Here is a 14,773-nt window from a genome sequence, read left to right as displayed (position 1 = left end):
CTTTTGCAGGTGGATGTGATTATGGATAAGATTGGCTGAGGTCCACTAGGTTTTGCTGTGGGCAAAGGAATCAGTAGAGACTCTGTTCATTTTAGTGGGTGGAGGATCCCCATCTCTGGAAGGCTGGTTTTGTGTACAAAATGATGCTGGTTGGAGATGTGCCAGTTGATCTGTACTTCTTTGCATTTTTGCCCTGCTGAAGCATTTTTCTTTATATAAAGAGATAAACTTGCATCTCAAGGACAGCATTAAATTATTGCTAAAACCTGAAAGCATTATGACATTATAGGTGTAAATGTTATCTGTCCAGCAGGGTACAGTCTCTTTCCTCTGTTACACCTACCTGAGCGTGTGCTTGACTCCACTCCCTGCCTTTTATTTAGAGTCTGTTTTCTGAGGAAGACTGACTGAAAAACTAGAACTACCAAAAACTTTAAATTAAAATCCTGAAAACTGAGTTTAAATCAAATTTTAAACTCTCTTAAACACCCATTCAAGTGAAGAGTGGGGATAAAGATTTAAATCTGCTTCTCAAAATTATGAGACTTAACTATTATAATTTTCAGTGAAGCACTGCAACAAAAGCAGAAAAGGCACCCTAACTTGCCTTGTATCCCACAAGGCATAAAAAGACTTGATAGAAAAGTTTTTGGAATGATTTCATTATGGCATGTGTGTAATGACATGATTTGGATCTGAAAGATGAGGTTAGGCTTCTGGCTTGATGACTAAGCTTGAGAGCAAGAGAATCAGTAAAACTGAAAATGGAGAAAGGTTGTGGGCCAGAGGATGCAGCAGTAGGTAGTTAAGTTGTAAAGGACAGATTTTACTAGATAGCATTTTTTTCAGTAATTTGAAGGCGATGAGGTGCAGCTAGGATATCTTTTAAACAGTTCAGTCTGACTTAGGACCATAGGCAGGGATAGGTTTCCAATCATGTGATTTTTGTGTAACAGTAGAGGGCAGATTTAAGTGTGTGTGAATGTCTTGCCTGTGTATTTCCATAACGTGGGTGTTTTTTCCATTTTTAACCTAAATGTTGAATTTCCTGTTTGTAATTGTTTATGCTGCAATTATCCATCTCATGACCCCAATACCAAGTTACTACTGTGTACTCTAGTCCTTAATTCCATATTAATGTATATCTGTGCCTGAATGGTCTGGCATTGCTTCCCTTGATTAGAAATAGCTTATTTAATTTATAAAGTAGCAGCAGCATTCCTTGGCTCCACACACAGTTTGTTAACAAATGCTCTGAAATTTTCTCCTCTCCCACTTCAGTGATGAAGCAAGCCCAAATTTCCAGGTGAAGGTTGAAGTCTATAGCTGCTGTACAGAAGAGTCTTTATGTATAACAAACACTCCTAAGAAACTGGCAAAGAAACTTAAAACATCCCTCAGCAAAGCTACAGGGAAGAAACTCAAAGCTGCACTGGAAGAAGACAGCACTGAACCCCTTTTGCCTGCTGACCCAGTCATCCAGTAAGCCACATATATTGATGTTCTGGTTTTGTAGCTTTTAAAATAGAAATAGGCCAAATATAATTGTAAATTTTTGGCAAACTGCCAAGAAACTGGTTTTTTCTCTACTTGCCCAAGTGAAAAAAAATTTACATTTTAAATAGGAAATGAGAAAGTAGGTGTGAATTCCAACCATGTCGCTGAGCCTTGGGGCCTGGTTCTGATCTTGAAACACACAAGCAGCCTTTATCTGTGTGCTCCACAGCCAGCCAGCTGGTAAATCCACTGTTCTTTGCAAACTCCATAATATTCTTAGTTTGATCTCTAGGGGAAGTTGAGCTTGTAGTCTGTGTGTGACTCTCTGTCCATCCACCTCTTCTCCTTCCCCCTTCCCTGTTTATTTCCTCCCCCTACTATTTCTGCACCCAGCCAGTGTTGCTCATACCTGATAGGTAGATGTGTACAAGTTCCAAGATGTGTGAAATAGCAAAAGTTTGTGTGTGTAGGCAGGAGAACCCACTCCTGTACCCTCTTCCCTAATTCCACTTGCCAGCTTTTCAGTGAAACTCTGCACTGCCAAAGGCACTTTATGGTTACTTAGCAGGAGATTTCTGAATTCACTTTAGCACAGGACATTTTAAAATGACTTACTGGTTTTCAGTGTTCATAGGCATAAGTGCTTTTCCCAATAATTTACCTGTTTCCTTTTAAAAATTAACTGCCTACTAATATTTTCCAGCTACTTCAATTTCATTGGGATTTAAGCAGGCCAAATACTGAATTTGCAAATATTAATAGCATTGGTTTATTTAATTGATTTATATTTTTTTAGAAATAAATTTTTTTCAAGGAATTCCTTTTTTTGGCAGCTGACAGTAAAGAATCAATGCTTAATTCTTGCTAGGTGTTTAGTCTTAGTCTAGTTTCATATATTTATTTGCTGGGATTTTAAAAGGAAACATTCAAGCATATTCTGTCTTTGTTGAACTGATGTAACTGTAAACTGATTTTTCTGTTTGACTCAAAAACAGACATCCAAGACATCTTATCCACAGAGCAAAACAAATTTTATCACTGCCTTTCCAGTGGGTTCCACCTAATGACAATGCATTTTTCAATGTGCATCATGTCAGGTGGCTGTGCTTCAGCTGAGCCATGAGGCACTGTCATTAGACACAGTTTGGATCAGATATAACCACTGCCTTCTCTGCTCCAGTATGGATTGCCTGTCTTTTCAGGAAAAGCACCAGTAGGCAATTTAAACAGCTGCCTCCTCCCCTGGGTTTTGCTTTTGGTTTCTCAATTGAATTTTCCTTCCCTCCATCTTGGAAGTTTGTTGTTTCTACTCTAGATAATCATCTCACAGTGGCTATTACTTTCTTAACACAATTAAATGAACAATGAAGTGTTAAATAATGGCCTTGCTGGGTGATTAAAATAGTTGTTTGGAAAGAAATGGGTTCTTATAGGCAGAAAATAAGTTGTCAATTTTTTTATAGGTTCCCCCAAGGATTTATATTAGTTAGACCTTGGTATGTAGCCCTTATAAAAGGGAAGAGACTGCAAGATTACAAGAGATCTTTCAAGTATTCCCAGAGAGTTTTACCAGTCCAGCAGGGGAAATTAAACTGCAACAAAAAAGTGAACTTTCTCTATTATGTGAACACCTTTTCTCTGTAGATTTCATTTGTACAAGCCTTTTTCTTTCCAATGCACACATGAGTGAAATTCTCCATTTCCCAAAAACTCTGTGATCCCTCTGTTTCAAACTCCTTGGCTTAGAAATCTCTCTGGTTATTGAGGAAACTCTCAGACTTGGAACTTCTTGAAAAAGCTTTCTGACAAAGGGCTTGATTGGTTGCTTAAGTTAGTTAATTTGGAATATACTGATATTCTCTCTTAATTGTCCCTCATTTAGTTTCTATACAATTTTTGCCTGCTTAGGTTTTCAATTATAATGTATTTTTTTTCTTTTTACATTTTTCATAGAAGAAAAAATGTTTAGTGCAGTTTTGCTATCAAATTGCAGTGTAACCAGGTTGCTCTTTGGATAAATCACTGGAGAGTGTCCCTCAAGTGCTGTTTACTGGTTTGCAGACCTGGCTGTGCAGGTCTGCTTGTTGTTTGATGTTTTGTCCCCCACTGGGCTGAAGGTGCAGCAGCTTCCCTGTCCTGTGTTTGATTTGGCACATCCCCAGTGATATTTAGCTGAAGTACACAGTCTAATCTAGTGGCCTCACTTTTATGGTTGGGTTCTTGTTAGCACCTGAAGGTTATATTTGATTTTACCCTCTATTATTTAAGATCTGATTGAATATTAAGCATATTGAATTTTATTTTTTTTTGCCTCACAAGTCTTCCACTCACTCCTTCACTCACACTGAATGAATGAACTGAGATTGGGATTTCTAACACTGGGTTTAATATTCAGGAATAGATTCTGCAATTGAAGATGTCTTAATTAACATACATGGATGGAGTGTTACAGTTACACCTTCCCACACCCAGGTCTGTGTGGAAACTTGGGTGCCTCTGTCTCTTGATCAGTAAACAGATTTAACAATGAGCCTTTGCCACAGGCATGTTGTGGGGATGAGCTGCTTGGGTTTTTTTAATGAAGTTGTTACATGGAAAAATACTACAGATATGCAAAGTACTGAATGAAATGCAGCAGGCAGATTATTCTTTGTTATACAAAGAAACTGCCATTTAAGGCAGTTAGCAAATTCTCTGAAATGCAAAGGAAAAACACAGTCAACAATCCTGATTAGCCAGTTAAATCTGAAAAATATCTGTAGATAAAACTTTCCTAAATTATATTGCAGCTGCCTGAAAGGAATGACTTGTATTTTAGAATGAAAATGTTACTGTGGAGCATATTTTAAAAGTGAAGTAGCTATTTTTTTTGGCAACGTTGTTGTGGTAATTAGTCATGCTTTAGAAAAAAAAAAGTAACTTTAGAATCAGCACAGCAGTTTTATCTGTGAGAAGAAACTGAACTTTTTGGTACACTTTAAATAGAATGGTAATGCATTGCTCAACTGCTTGGTCAAACATAATCAGTGGAGAATCTTTTGTTAAGGAACAGTTTAGCAGGGAACATATACAAATGCTGATGGTTTTTGTTCAGATTTCCCTCTTGAAATGCTCCATAGCAGTGGTTTTTCACCCAGCATGTTTTATTGTATTTAATTTTCTCTTTGTTCCCTGGAGACAGATATGTGACACACCTCCCCTCCAACAAACTTCCTACTTTTCCTCCTCCTCTGTTCTTAGGGTTAGGGGGAGGTAGACACTCTCCTTACTTATCTGCACAGCTAAAGGTCTGAAAACCCTGTGTTCCCACTGTGCCAGTCAGAAAAATAAAATTAGAGCAGTACTAAGATGGAAAACTATTCTTGATGATCTTAGTTCAATGGTGTCTTCTCAGCTTTTACACCACTAAGCTTTCTTGTGTTCTACTGAAGATATTTTAAGGATCTTGTGCTAGATCCTGTTGGGGAGAGTAGTTAGTGATTTGGAGGGGTTTGTTTTCTTGTGAACTTTGTTCTAACTGCCATTAGCCAGGTGGAATTCCTACTGCACTGCTGGACTATAAATCTGTTACTTGGTCCAATGAGTATTTTAGAGAAAAGGTTAAAAGTACTAAATTTATACCAGTTTATTCCAAGAACTGCATTCCACAATTGCACTGTGCTGAATTGTGAGAGTGATACTTTTTTCCCCTAGGCAAAATGCAAAACTAAGATAAAAGATTCTGAAACCTCTAAGTCCAATAAGTGAAAAGAAATCCTTTCTGCTACAAAACTGACCATAGGATTTCTGTACAGATTTCTGCCTGTGAATAATCAATCTGTTGGATTATATAAAAAATACAGATATAAACAACTGCTTTGTAAAGTGTAGTCTGCACAGGCAAAGCAAAGAGCAGAGCAACATGGAGAAGCATTATAATGCCTTTTAATTTTTAACCTGTATTTTCAGATAAAGTTTGTCATCAGTTGTTCTATTAACTTTAGGAATTTTTGAACCTATTACCAAATCTAATTGCTTTAGGCCTAGGAGTAAGAGCTGCAAACTCTTATTAAAAGTTACTTGGTGTCTGCCTAGAGGAGAGAGGTGCTCAGAGCATGCAGAGGGTGCAGGGGTTTGGACAGCACAGCCTGTGGGCCTGTGTTTGGCTGCTGCTGCCTCTTCAGGAAGCACAAGCCCAGCTGGAGGCAGGGACCACATGAGAGGTGTCCTGGCCTGCAGGTCCCAGAGAGAGGCAGCAGAAGGAGTTGTAAGGAGTGATGGCATTGGCCTGGAACTGGAGGTGCACACGGGGGGCAGGAGATGAGGATCTGGGAAGGACAGCAACAGAATGTGGAACAGTGTTTACAAGGAGAGCCAGACACACAGGAGTTGTGTGGGAAGAGGTTGGAGGTGTCCATCTGTGGTCACTGCCAAGTCCTGCCCCGCACCTTGCTGTGTCCTTGTACCCAAATGTGGTCTCTCAGGTGTGTCTAGACTCCCTTTAATGACTGCCTGAGCAGCACAAAGCAGGAATGTCCTACACATGCCTTTTCTTTCACATCTAGTGGAGCAAAGTTCAGTTTGCTGGCATACACCACTCTGGGGCTGGAAAGCGCTGAGGACAATTTCAGGACCCATAACCTTACCATTACAGGAAATGGTAAGTACATATGGTATCAATTTAAGGAAATAAAAAACCAGTAACATTTTGCATTAAAGTCTTGTAAACTAAAGAGCTTAAAGAGATTATTTTTCTTGATACTCAATATAGAACAACTTTAATAAAATATTTAACGGCTCTAAACCAGGCATCTGTACACAGCTGAATAAACTATAAGTTGAGTAAAATTTCAAGTCCAGATGAAAATTTAATTCCTTTGGGAGTTTCTTCTGTCATTTGCATCTCCATCTTATGTGAGTTGGAGTTGTATACAAATTATTTCCCCTTCCTCACAACCAAGGAAGGGTATCAGAATGAAGAACAGCTTGTTTCTCTGTAGTCAGAAGGAAAGAAGAAAAATTGCTTCAGTTTGGTGAGATTGTTTGAAGCCCAGATTTAACACAGGATGTAGGAGTGTGTGTGCTTGCAGTCTGTGCTGGCTGCTGTCCTTCAGCTTGGGGGCAGCACGAGTTGGGAGCAGCCAGCCTGGATGCTGGCACTGTGGGACTGGTTATGCTGCAGCTAATGGTGGTGTTCTCACTTTTTGGTACTTTGTCCATTATTTTCTGCAAGGATAGCCCCTCCCATAAGCCATCCTCCAATTGTTAACTTGGAGCATGGGACTCTCACTGTTGCTTCTGGGAATTTAAATCATTTACTGGGGTAAACTTGACCTCAGAGGGAATTTCCTTCTTTACATTTCAGTAATTCTGAATAAGTACAGATTTGAAGATTTATGGGGCATTTTTTTCTTGAAGTGTTGGATGAATAATTCTAAGTACCTTTCATATTTGTAAGCCTTTCTTTATTAGTACTTTATATCTTCTTGAAGTTCCTTTTTCTGACATTAATTTACATAATTTAGTCTGGTGAGGAAGGACATATTTTGGTTCATTACAAGCATTTCCAAACCTTGACCAAAGACAGTCACATTAGTGGAACATTGCATTACCTATTTCTAATTACAGAAGAGAAGGGCTATTGCACAGTGGAGCTGAGTGATTCCAATTCATTAGGAACTCCTTGGAACCCTAAATGCTCCTCTAGTGCTGAAGGCAACAGTAGATACAAATTCCTTATTGAAGCAACCTGAAGCAAAGTGCTCGTGTATGAATGTAGCTGTGTGCCACAATGGGATGGGCTCAGGGACTTACCTTTCAAAGAGTTTCTAGCTCTGAAATGAGCCACATTTTATGTAAGAACAACTCTGTTTTTCAGAGCAATATTGCCATTTTTACTTGAAATTATTTTGGAATTTACTAATTTTTTCAATTAAAAAACATTTCCCGAAGACTAACAATCAGTTTTAATCTAATCCCACAGGATTAAATCTCGTTCCTTAAAATATGAAAATATGCTTATTTAGACTCAGGATCTTAATGTAAAAACAGATGTAGAAAGCTCAACTACATGTTCAGGGCAGTTTTTCAGACCTGGGTCTTTGTCTCTTTTGCCTTTTTCTTTCCCCCAGAGGAATCCTCTTTTTGGCTGCCCCTGTATGGGAACATTTGCTGCCGTTTAGTTGTGCAGCCCTCCTGCATGGCCAGGGATATGATGGCAGGATTTCTAAATCAGCAGGTAAGGAGCCCTTGCTTGTTTGCATCCTGGGCTGTCACTAAGAGTCACTTGTTAGAACATGTGCTGTCACCTGAAGTGGTGTGTGGAGAACTGTTGTTCTTTACCTGTTCTGCCTAGAGCAAGGGGGAAACTCTCTCACAGCTACATTTACAAAGGTGCCTTCAGTGGCTGAGCATGGAGAAATCAATGTTTCCTTGGCATGAGTGACGTAGGCTGTTAGTAAAGATCAAGTAGAACTCTTGTTTCAGAGTTGGTGTGCAGTGGTACTTGATGGCATCAGTCCTAGTGATCCCATGGCTCTCATCCTTGTACATAGCCCTTGTTGTGCTGCCACAAGAGTTCTGTCCTGGCATGGTGAATCAGGCTGCTGAACAGAGCCAGATTCAAACTCATCCCTTCAGAAATGATTCATGTGAACTCACTTCACTTCTCTATTTTGGTTTGTTGCACAACTAGGCAAATGAGAAGGTGATAGTGGAGGGCCAGAGGGTCTGGGTCATTTGTCAGGAGTGCTGAATTACAGGCTTTAAACTGATTGTGAAACTGTTATGGTTTTATGAAAGCTGTTGAGAAAATTCATTTGAGGAAGTGGAAATTCTAGACAAATGTCTTTGCTTGACATTTGTTGAATGTACTGTGTATTTCCAAAGTGAAATACTCTTTTTATTTCTATTATTGTGCAATTGCTGTAGCTAATAAAGGTGCTTTCTTTTTTTACACTAGACACCAGATCTAGATTTCATTCTGTGCTAACCAGCAGATTCTGTATTATTAGTGTCACATGGCAAGTCTGTGAAAACTGTAAAACAGCAGAAGACATTTAAAGTACTGCTAACATTTCAGATATCAGTGATTGGAATGTTCTGTAACAGAAAGTCTTTGTTGTAGGAATGAATTTGGTGTGGCTAAGGTTTGATCACTCAGGGCTGGTATGTGTGCACCTTGCAATATTGGTTGTGTTTTAGGTTTATGTTTGGCAATTTCTCACTACTTCTTCCCCTTAGCAAATGGTAGGAGGCCTGACAAGCTGGAGGAGGCTGTACTGTGTACTGAGAGGTGGCAAACTCCTTTGTTATTACTCACCAGAAGAAATTGAGGCCAAAGTGGAGCCAGCATTGACAGTTTCCATCAACAAGGTAACATTGATTGTATGGGGATTTTTTGTTTGTTTTGTTGATTAAACAAAATCAAATGGGGGGTGTGGTTAAAATTAATTTTCTTATTTTGGGGGATGTTCTTTTTAGTTTAAGAAACATGTGCAGTAATTTGGGCTCTAAGCTGCTGGTATGCAGAGTGCTTTATAGGTAGAATGAGGGTGGGATGTACTTCAGTGAAATTTGCAGTCCCCCAGCAGGAACATAACATTCCTTAGCTGTGGATGTAAATTCCTTCTAGTGCATTAGACTGGTTAGCACAGAGGCAAAAAGGAGGGTGTTTTTCTGTAGGAAAAGTAATAACCTTTTATATCACAGCTCTATAAGACAGCCCTTGGAAATGTATTGCTTACAATCCCCAAGCAATGCTTTGGTTAAATTTTGTCCTCAGCAAGGTGGAATTCCAACAAAAGCTTTTTTGTTGTTACGTGTTATTTGGCCACAGTCTTAATTAGAAGGAGAAATGGAAAATTTTTCAAAATATTTTAGTGCCTTAAAATAAGCTGCTTTTCTTAATGCTGGTTTTGTCCAGAGCATAATAACTTTGGAAATGCTGTTCTCTAGGATGATATTACTGCTGTTGTTCATGCCCTGATTGAAAAACCCGAGTTTAAAATGTAATTTTAAAACGTTGCTTACTATTTGGCCAAAGAAGCAGTAATTGACCTGCAGTAATATTTAAATTGGTAATGTTATGGGAAGGACCTTGCAGAATGGCACACATTAGAGGGAACAGATGCTTTCAACAAATGGCACCAAGGGTTACTGTCCCATAAGGATGGGCAGGGGAGTTCAATGTCTGCAGTGCCATGGCTGGGTTCATCTCACAGAGGGAACAGACCCATCTGGGAGCTGTGTTGAGCACAGGCTGCTCTGGGTTCTGCTGCTGCCCTGCAATGCCAGGCAGGCCCAGGCAGGGCAGCTGGGGCAGCAGGAGCCTTGGTCCCACCCTGTTTGCCTCTCACCAGTTCTCTCACCCCGCTCATTTCATGGCTGCACAAACGCCTGGGTGGTGCAAGCATGGGCTCAGCCCTGGCTGGGGACACGTGGGGGCACAGGGTGACAAAGAATGATTCTTACAGCAGCAGAATCAGCTCTGGGTGCCTTGAGGGTTCCTGCAGAGGTGACTGCATTCTTGTTCAGAGTGAGACTGCTATGGAACCCAAACATTTAAATGGGTTGGAACAATGTGACCTGTTTGTGTTAGGATGGTTTTTTTAATTGCTAAGATTTAAATTGATTCCTTAAATAAAATTACCTGTTCTTCTAGTGTTATTTTTTCTTCCAACTGTTCATACATTTACATTAAATAAATATTTATACAGTGATATATATTTAAGTAGGTTTACTTCTTCAGTCACTTTCAATTTCACTAAGTCAGCCTCTGCCACAAATCTGTTTTCCAGCTGTTCACAGTATCAGTTAAGAAATGGTAAACTTTAATAAATTATAGAATGACTAAATAATTCTAAAACATGACAGGAATATTTTTTAAAATTATCTATCACGCTGCCTCATGTCTTTCCTTGGGGTTCTCTGTTTTAGTCTAAATCCTGATTTTGCTTTTCTTTTAAAGTAACCATATTGTACTAAGACATTTTGCTCCTTCGAGTAACCTATGCACCTAGAACCTAAAATCCAGCTTGATAAGCCTTTGCTGATTATCCTTATGTTTGCAGGGTATCCTTAGAGCTAACTTGTAAAAGGTACATGATTTATGTGTCTTACACCATTTTACAAAAATATCAGGCTGCTGGAAAATGACTGTGAATCCTTCTTCAATGGAAATAAAAACAAAAAAAAAAAAAGAAAATGCTATTGAAAACATATTTGGATCCTTTACTACTTAAACAGTTTCTGTTGAAAATAACTTAATGCCTGCAGATGTTTTCTGATTCCTTTGTTATGAAATTTCTCTTAGGGATTAAATGGAAGCAGACTAATCGTATGGGCTTATCTGCTACATGTTGTTAAAGAAATTTCACCCAGCAATTTCAAAGTGAAAGTTGAGACTGAGCATCAACTCTAGACATTCTAACTAAAATCTCTTTGGGTTGCATATGTGGCATTTTCATTTGTAATGTGAAGTTGATCCTTTACATGTAATTTAAAGATACTTTCTGAGAAGTAATGAAATCATCTGGATTTATGAGAAATTCTCTGGAAAATGTTCACACCAATAGCTGTATTTGCAATTCCCTTTGAATTGAGACTTGAAGAAGCCATTAAGACCAGCAAAGTCATTACTTCAGCTTTAGATGACTTCACTGCTACTGCTGTTGAGCAAGAATGGTTCTGCAGTTCCTATTATGCAAGTGCTACTGTTATTGTTCCAGCTAAATGTGATTATAACATATTATATTGCACAACTAAGTAGGAAAAGAGAAATGATATTTTCTGTAGCAAAGAAAATTTACTGGAATCCAATTTGAAGAAATATCCTTTATAGGCCAGTTCCTGATTTTTGTTCAAGTTTTCTTTAATTTGAAATGAAAAATAAAGGCCTTGCCTACACGTGATAGCTTATTAAATTGGTGCACATTCCAGCAGTTCATGTTACTTGCTCAGTGTTTGGAATATATAATCTACTGTGTTTGGTTCATAGATTATACAACTTTTTTTGTGCCATGGGTGCCTGAAGCTTGAGGGGTTCTGGGATCTTGCTTCAAATTGCTGCAGTCCCACGACTTCCTTCCTGGCATGTTTTGCCCATGCAGTCCTGGGGCTCTCTCCGTGCCCCTGCTGATGGCTGAGGGGAGCAGGGTGAGGAGTGAGGGTTTGCAGGCTCAGGCTCATGGGAACACTGCTGACCAGTGCAGCAGGAGCAGAGGCACTAAATCAATTACTTTGAATGACAGTCCTTGGTGGTACAGCTGTTCTGGCCAGGTCAGGTACAGGACTTTGTTGGGAAATGTGGTAATGGTTGCAGCAGTGTAACTTCAAGGGAACCATCCATATTTCTAGGGAAGCAGGGAGTTCACCCTTGGGCTGGAGCAGAGGAATATGGATGTCAGTTCTGGACCATGTGAACTTTTAGGGAGCCAGCAGCATGAGCAATATTCACTCTGTGTGTTGGGGAACTCCAGCACAGGGAAATGAGATAAGCCCTGAAAATATCTGTATTCTCTGTGGTAAGGACTTTGTCCCACTGCTTGGCTTAGGAAAAGCCTTCATAGCTGTGAAAATACACTGGAAAAGCACAGACTAATTAAGTACCTCCCAATGTCTGGTGTCTCATATCCCAGTGCTCAGTTTAGTCTTGCAGTTGCTTGAAAGAGGTTGTGGATGCAGGCAGGGGAAGCAGGTGGAACACCCAGATCCTTGTACCACACGTGCTCAAACTGAGCAGTTTGAAAGCTGCTTCGTTGGCTCACTGCTGCTTCACAAAATGCTGGCTGGTCATGTATTGCTATCTCCTTTTCCATGCTTTCAGCGGCTGCATTGCTCCTAGAACAATGGCACAGACATCCTGATATTGCTTATCCATGTCATACTGACCAGCCAGTGGCCAGGAGGATGTCACATTAGTACAAGCTCACAAAACAAGGAAGGGACAAAATATTAACTGATAGACTGAATTTGGTCTTCTGCATAAATGCGGTTGAAAGCCATAATTTGAAATGTAACCATTATTCCCTACTTGATTAAAAAAATTCATGGAAATTATTAATATTACAACAGAAACCAATGCATGTACAGGTTATACTTGCTTCCAGTGTTGTACTGAATTTCAGTTTATTTTTTTTGTACTAAAAACATGAAGAGAGTTGTTATATGTGATTTGATTTGTTTAACCTTAAAATAGATACACAGACCTTGGTCTCTAGGTTATTCAGTGTTTTTAAGAACTGTAATTTGTTCTGATGTCTTAAAATGATCTTTATAACCAGTGCTTTTTAGTGTGTCAGGAATGGCTTATCAGGGAAATCTTGTACTTCAGCAGTAAAAAATTCTCTCTGTGTCTTCTTGTTGGCTTAAAATACAAGCTTTCCAGGGAGGTATTATCAGGCAAAGAGATTTTATTTGTGGGGAGAAATACAGAGTAAGGCTGGTATTTACAAATACCGTATATTTTTCCCTTTTAGTCTTTCCCTATCTTCAAAGAAACAATCTTTTGCATAAAGAATATAAAACTGGCTTCAGCCTCCCCAGAAGAGTCACTTGAGTTCAAGATTCAATTGTTTTCCTGTTGCCATCCACTGATTGTTCTGCTCTTTACAATTGCTACAGCAGAGTTGGTTCAGTTTTTTTATAAGACTGGGAAAGATATTATTACAACATGGTAAATTAAAACACTTTTTGTTGTGTTTTTTTGGGGTGGTTTTTCTGCTTGTTTTGTTTTGTTTTGAATAGCTTTTTGTTGGTTTGGGTTTTGCTTTTATGAAGTGGAACTGGGCATGTCGTGTAATTCACCCAAGGCTGACAAATTCATCAGCCCATTGCTGCAATGGCGTCTCGTACCACTGCTGAAATATTCAAGCATCAGACAAGAGATTGCTGCTTGAGGACTCATCTCCTTTGAATAATACCACAGTTGTGGGATAAAACCTGCAGCAAACATCATTAAATAAACTTGTGTGTATGGTATGCTTGAAGTTCTTACCTGTCAAATGTTAATCTATTTGATTTCATTTTTTGCTGGTATCTATGGTTACCTGAGTTAATGGGATATAGAGCACTGATGGATGAATTACTTCATCTCCTATTTTTAGACAGAAGAATTTAAATGAACATATCCATCAGATATGCTACAAGCAGTTGTTGGTATTTCAAATGGTTACTTCAGTAATGCATTTAAAATCTGGGGAATGGTCTGTAGAGTAACTTTTGTTTTTCTGAGTATCGGAACTAGGCTTATCCCCATGGGACCCGTGCGTAAACCTAATTTCTGTAGGTGTATGTTTAATGTCTTTAGCAGATGTTTGACATTTGCTTGAGTTGTGTAGAAGGGAACTGGTTGTTCCGTCCTCCCTGATTTTGAGGAGCCACCTTTGTGGTCAGGTTCCCTGTCCATCCAGACAGGAGATGTTTGAACACAGCCCTGGCTGTGACTGTTGGCATCCTTCAAATCCTGGGCACTGCCCATGCCAGGAGTGCCCCGGGGGGGCAGGGGGGCAGTGCAGGCTCCTGCTGTGTGTTGGGTGTCCTCACGTCCTGCTGTCTGCAGGGGGCTGCCTGCTGCCCTGGCCCCGGAGCTCACCACTCTGCTCTCCTGGGTGTGCCACAAATCCTCTGAGGAGCAGTGCTGTAATGGGCTGCTGCTTCTCCAGTCAGCTCAAGTTGCACATGCAAAGATATTCCCAGGGCTTCTCCTTTGCTTGTACAAATAAAGTGATGTTAGTTGTTTTAATTTGCTCACCATGTTGTGAGGAGCAGCAATGTTGACCAGTTGCCTTCTGGAATTCTTTTAGTTGTGTTTTAGCTAAACTTGAAGCTTTTAGCATTTTTCACACGCACAAAAATCACTGAGTTAGGGATAAGTGGTTTGTTTGTTTTTTTTTTAAATTGTAGTAATGCCATAACAAAGAAAGTAAATACTCTGAAAATACCACTGGATCTAGTCTAGAGCAATTGAACTATGTCCCTGAACAGAAGGAAAAATCTTAACAGTGCTGCTGTGTAATATGAGAGCTTTTCTAACTCTAGCTGAAGAGATTTTTTAGACTTGTGTTATACTTCTTGGATATATATACACACACATTTAATTATTTCTATGTAGTTTTTCCTAATTAAGTTAAAACTAAAATGTCTATTTTAAAATGGGAAATATTTTTTTTTCTATTAGAGCAAAATCTTATTCTAGTAAAACTGTATGGGTTACTGCTACAAATGCCCCTTTAAAGATGGTCTAGGTAAGTTTCTTTTTAATTTTCCTGTCACTATTGTATGACCCTGAATGTCCTGC

The 14,773-nt window shown here is 39.3% G+C and overlaps 1 protein-coding gene across 1 annotated transcript in view; it reads left to right on the top strand.

Moving 5' to 3' along the window:
• Nucleotides 1-14,773, top strand: part of RTKN2 (rhotekin 2) — a 47,789-nt gene that overhangs the window by 26,693 nt on the left and 6,323 nt on the right. The window contains exons 6-9 of the mRNA XM_054276535.1: nucleotides 1,282-1,482; nucleotides 6,042-6,136; nucleotides 7,608-7,714; nucleotides 8,719-8,850. Coding sequence (XP_054132510.1) covers nucleotides 1,282-1,482; nucleotides 6,042-6,136; nucleotides 7,608-7,714; nucleotides 8,719-8,850 — 535 coding nt within the window. The remainder of the gene's footprint in view (nucleotides 1-1,281; nucleotides 1,483-6,041; nucleotides 6,137-7,607; nucleotides 7,715-8,718; nucleotides 8,851-14,773) is intronic.

Source organism: Melozone crissalis, unplaced genomic scaffold (assembly GCF_028551555.1).
Source record: "Melozone crissalis strain CALT ecotype California unplaced genomic scaffold, PUWL_Pcris_2 ptg000019l_1, whole genome shotgun sequence".
In the NCBI taxonomy this organism is placed as follows: Eukaryota; Metazoa; Chordata; class Aves; order Passeriformes; family Passerellidae; genus Melozone; species Melozone crissalis.
This window is presented reverse-complemented; position numbering and strand designations above follow the sequence as displayed.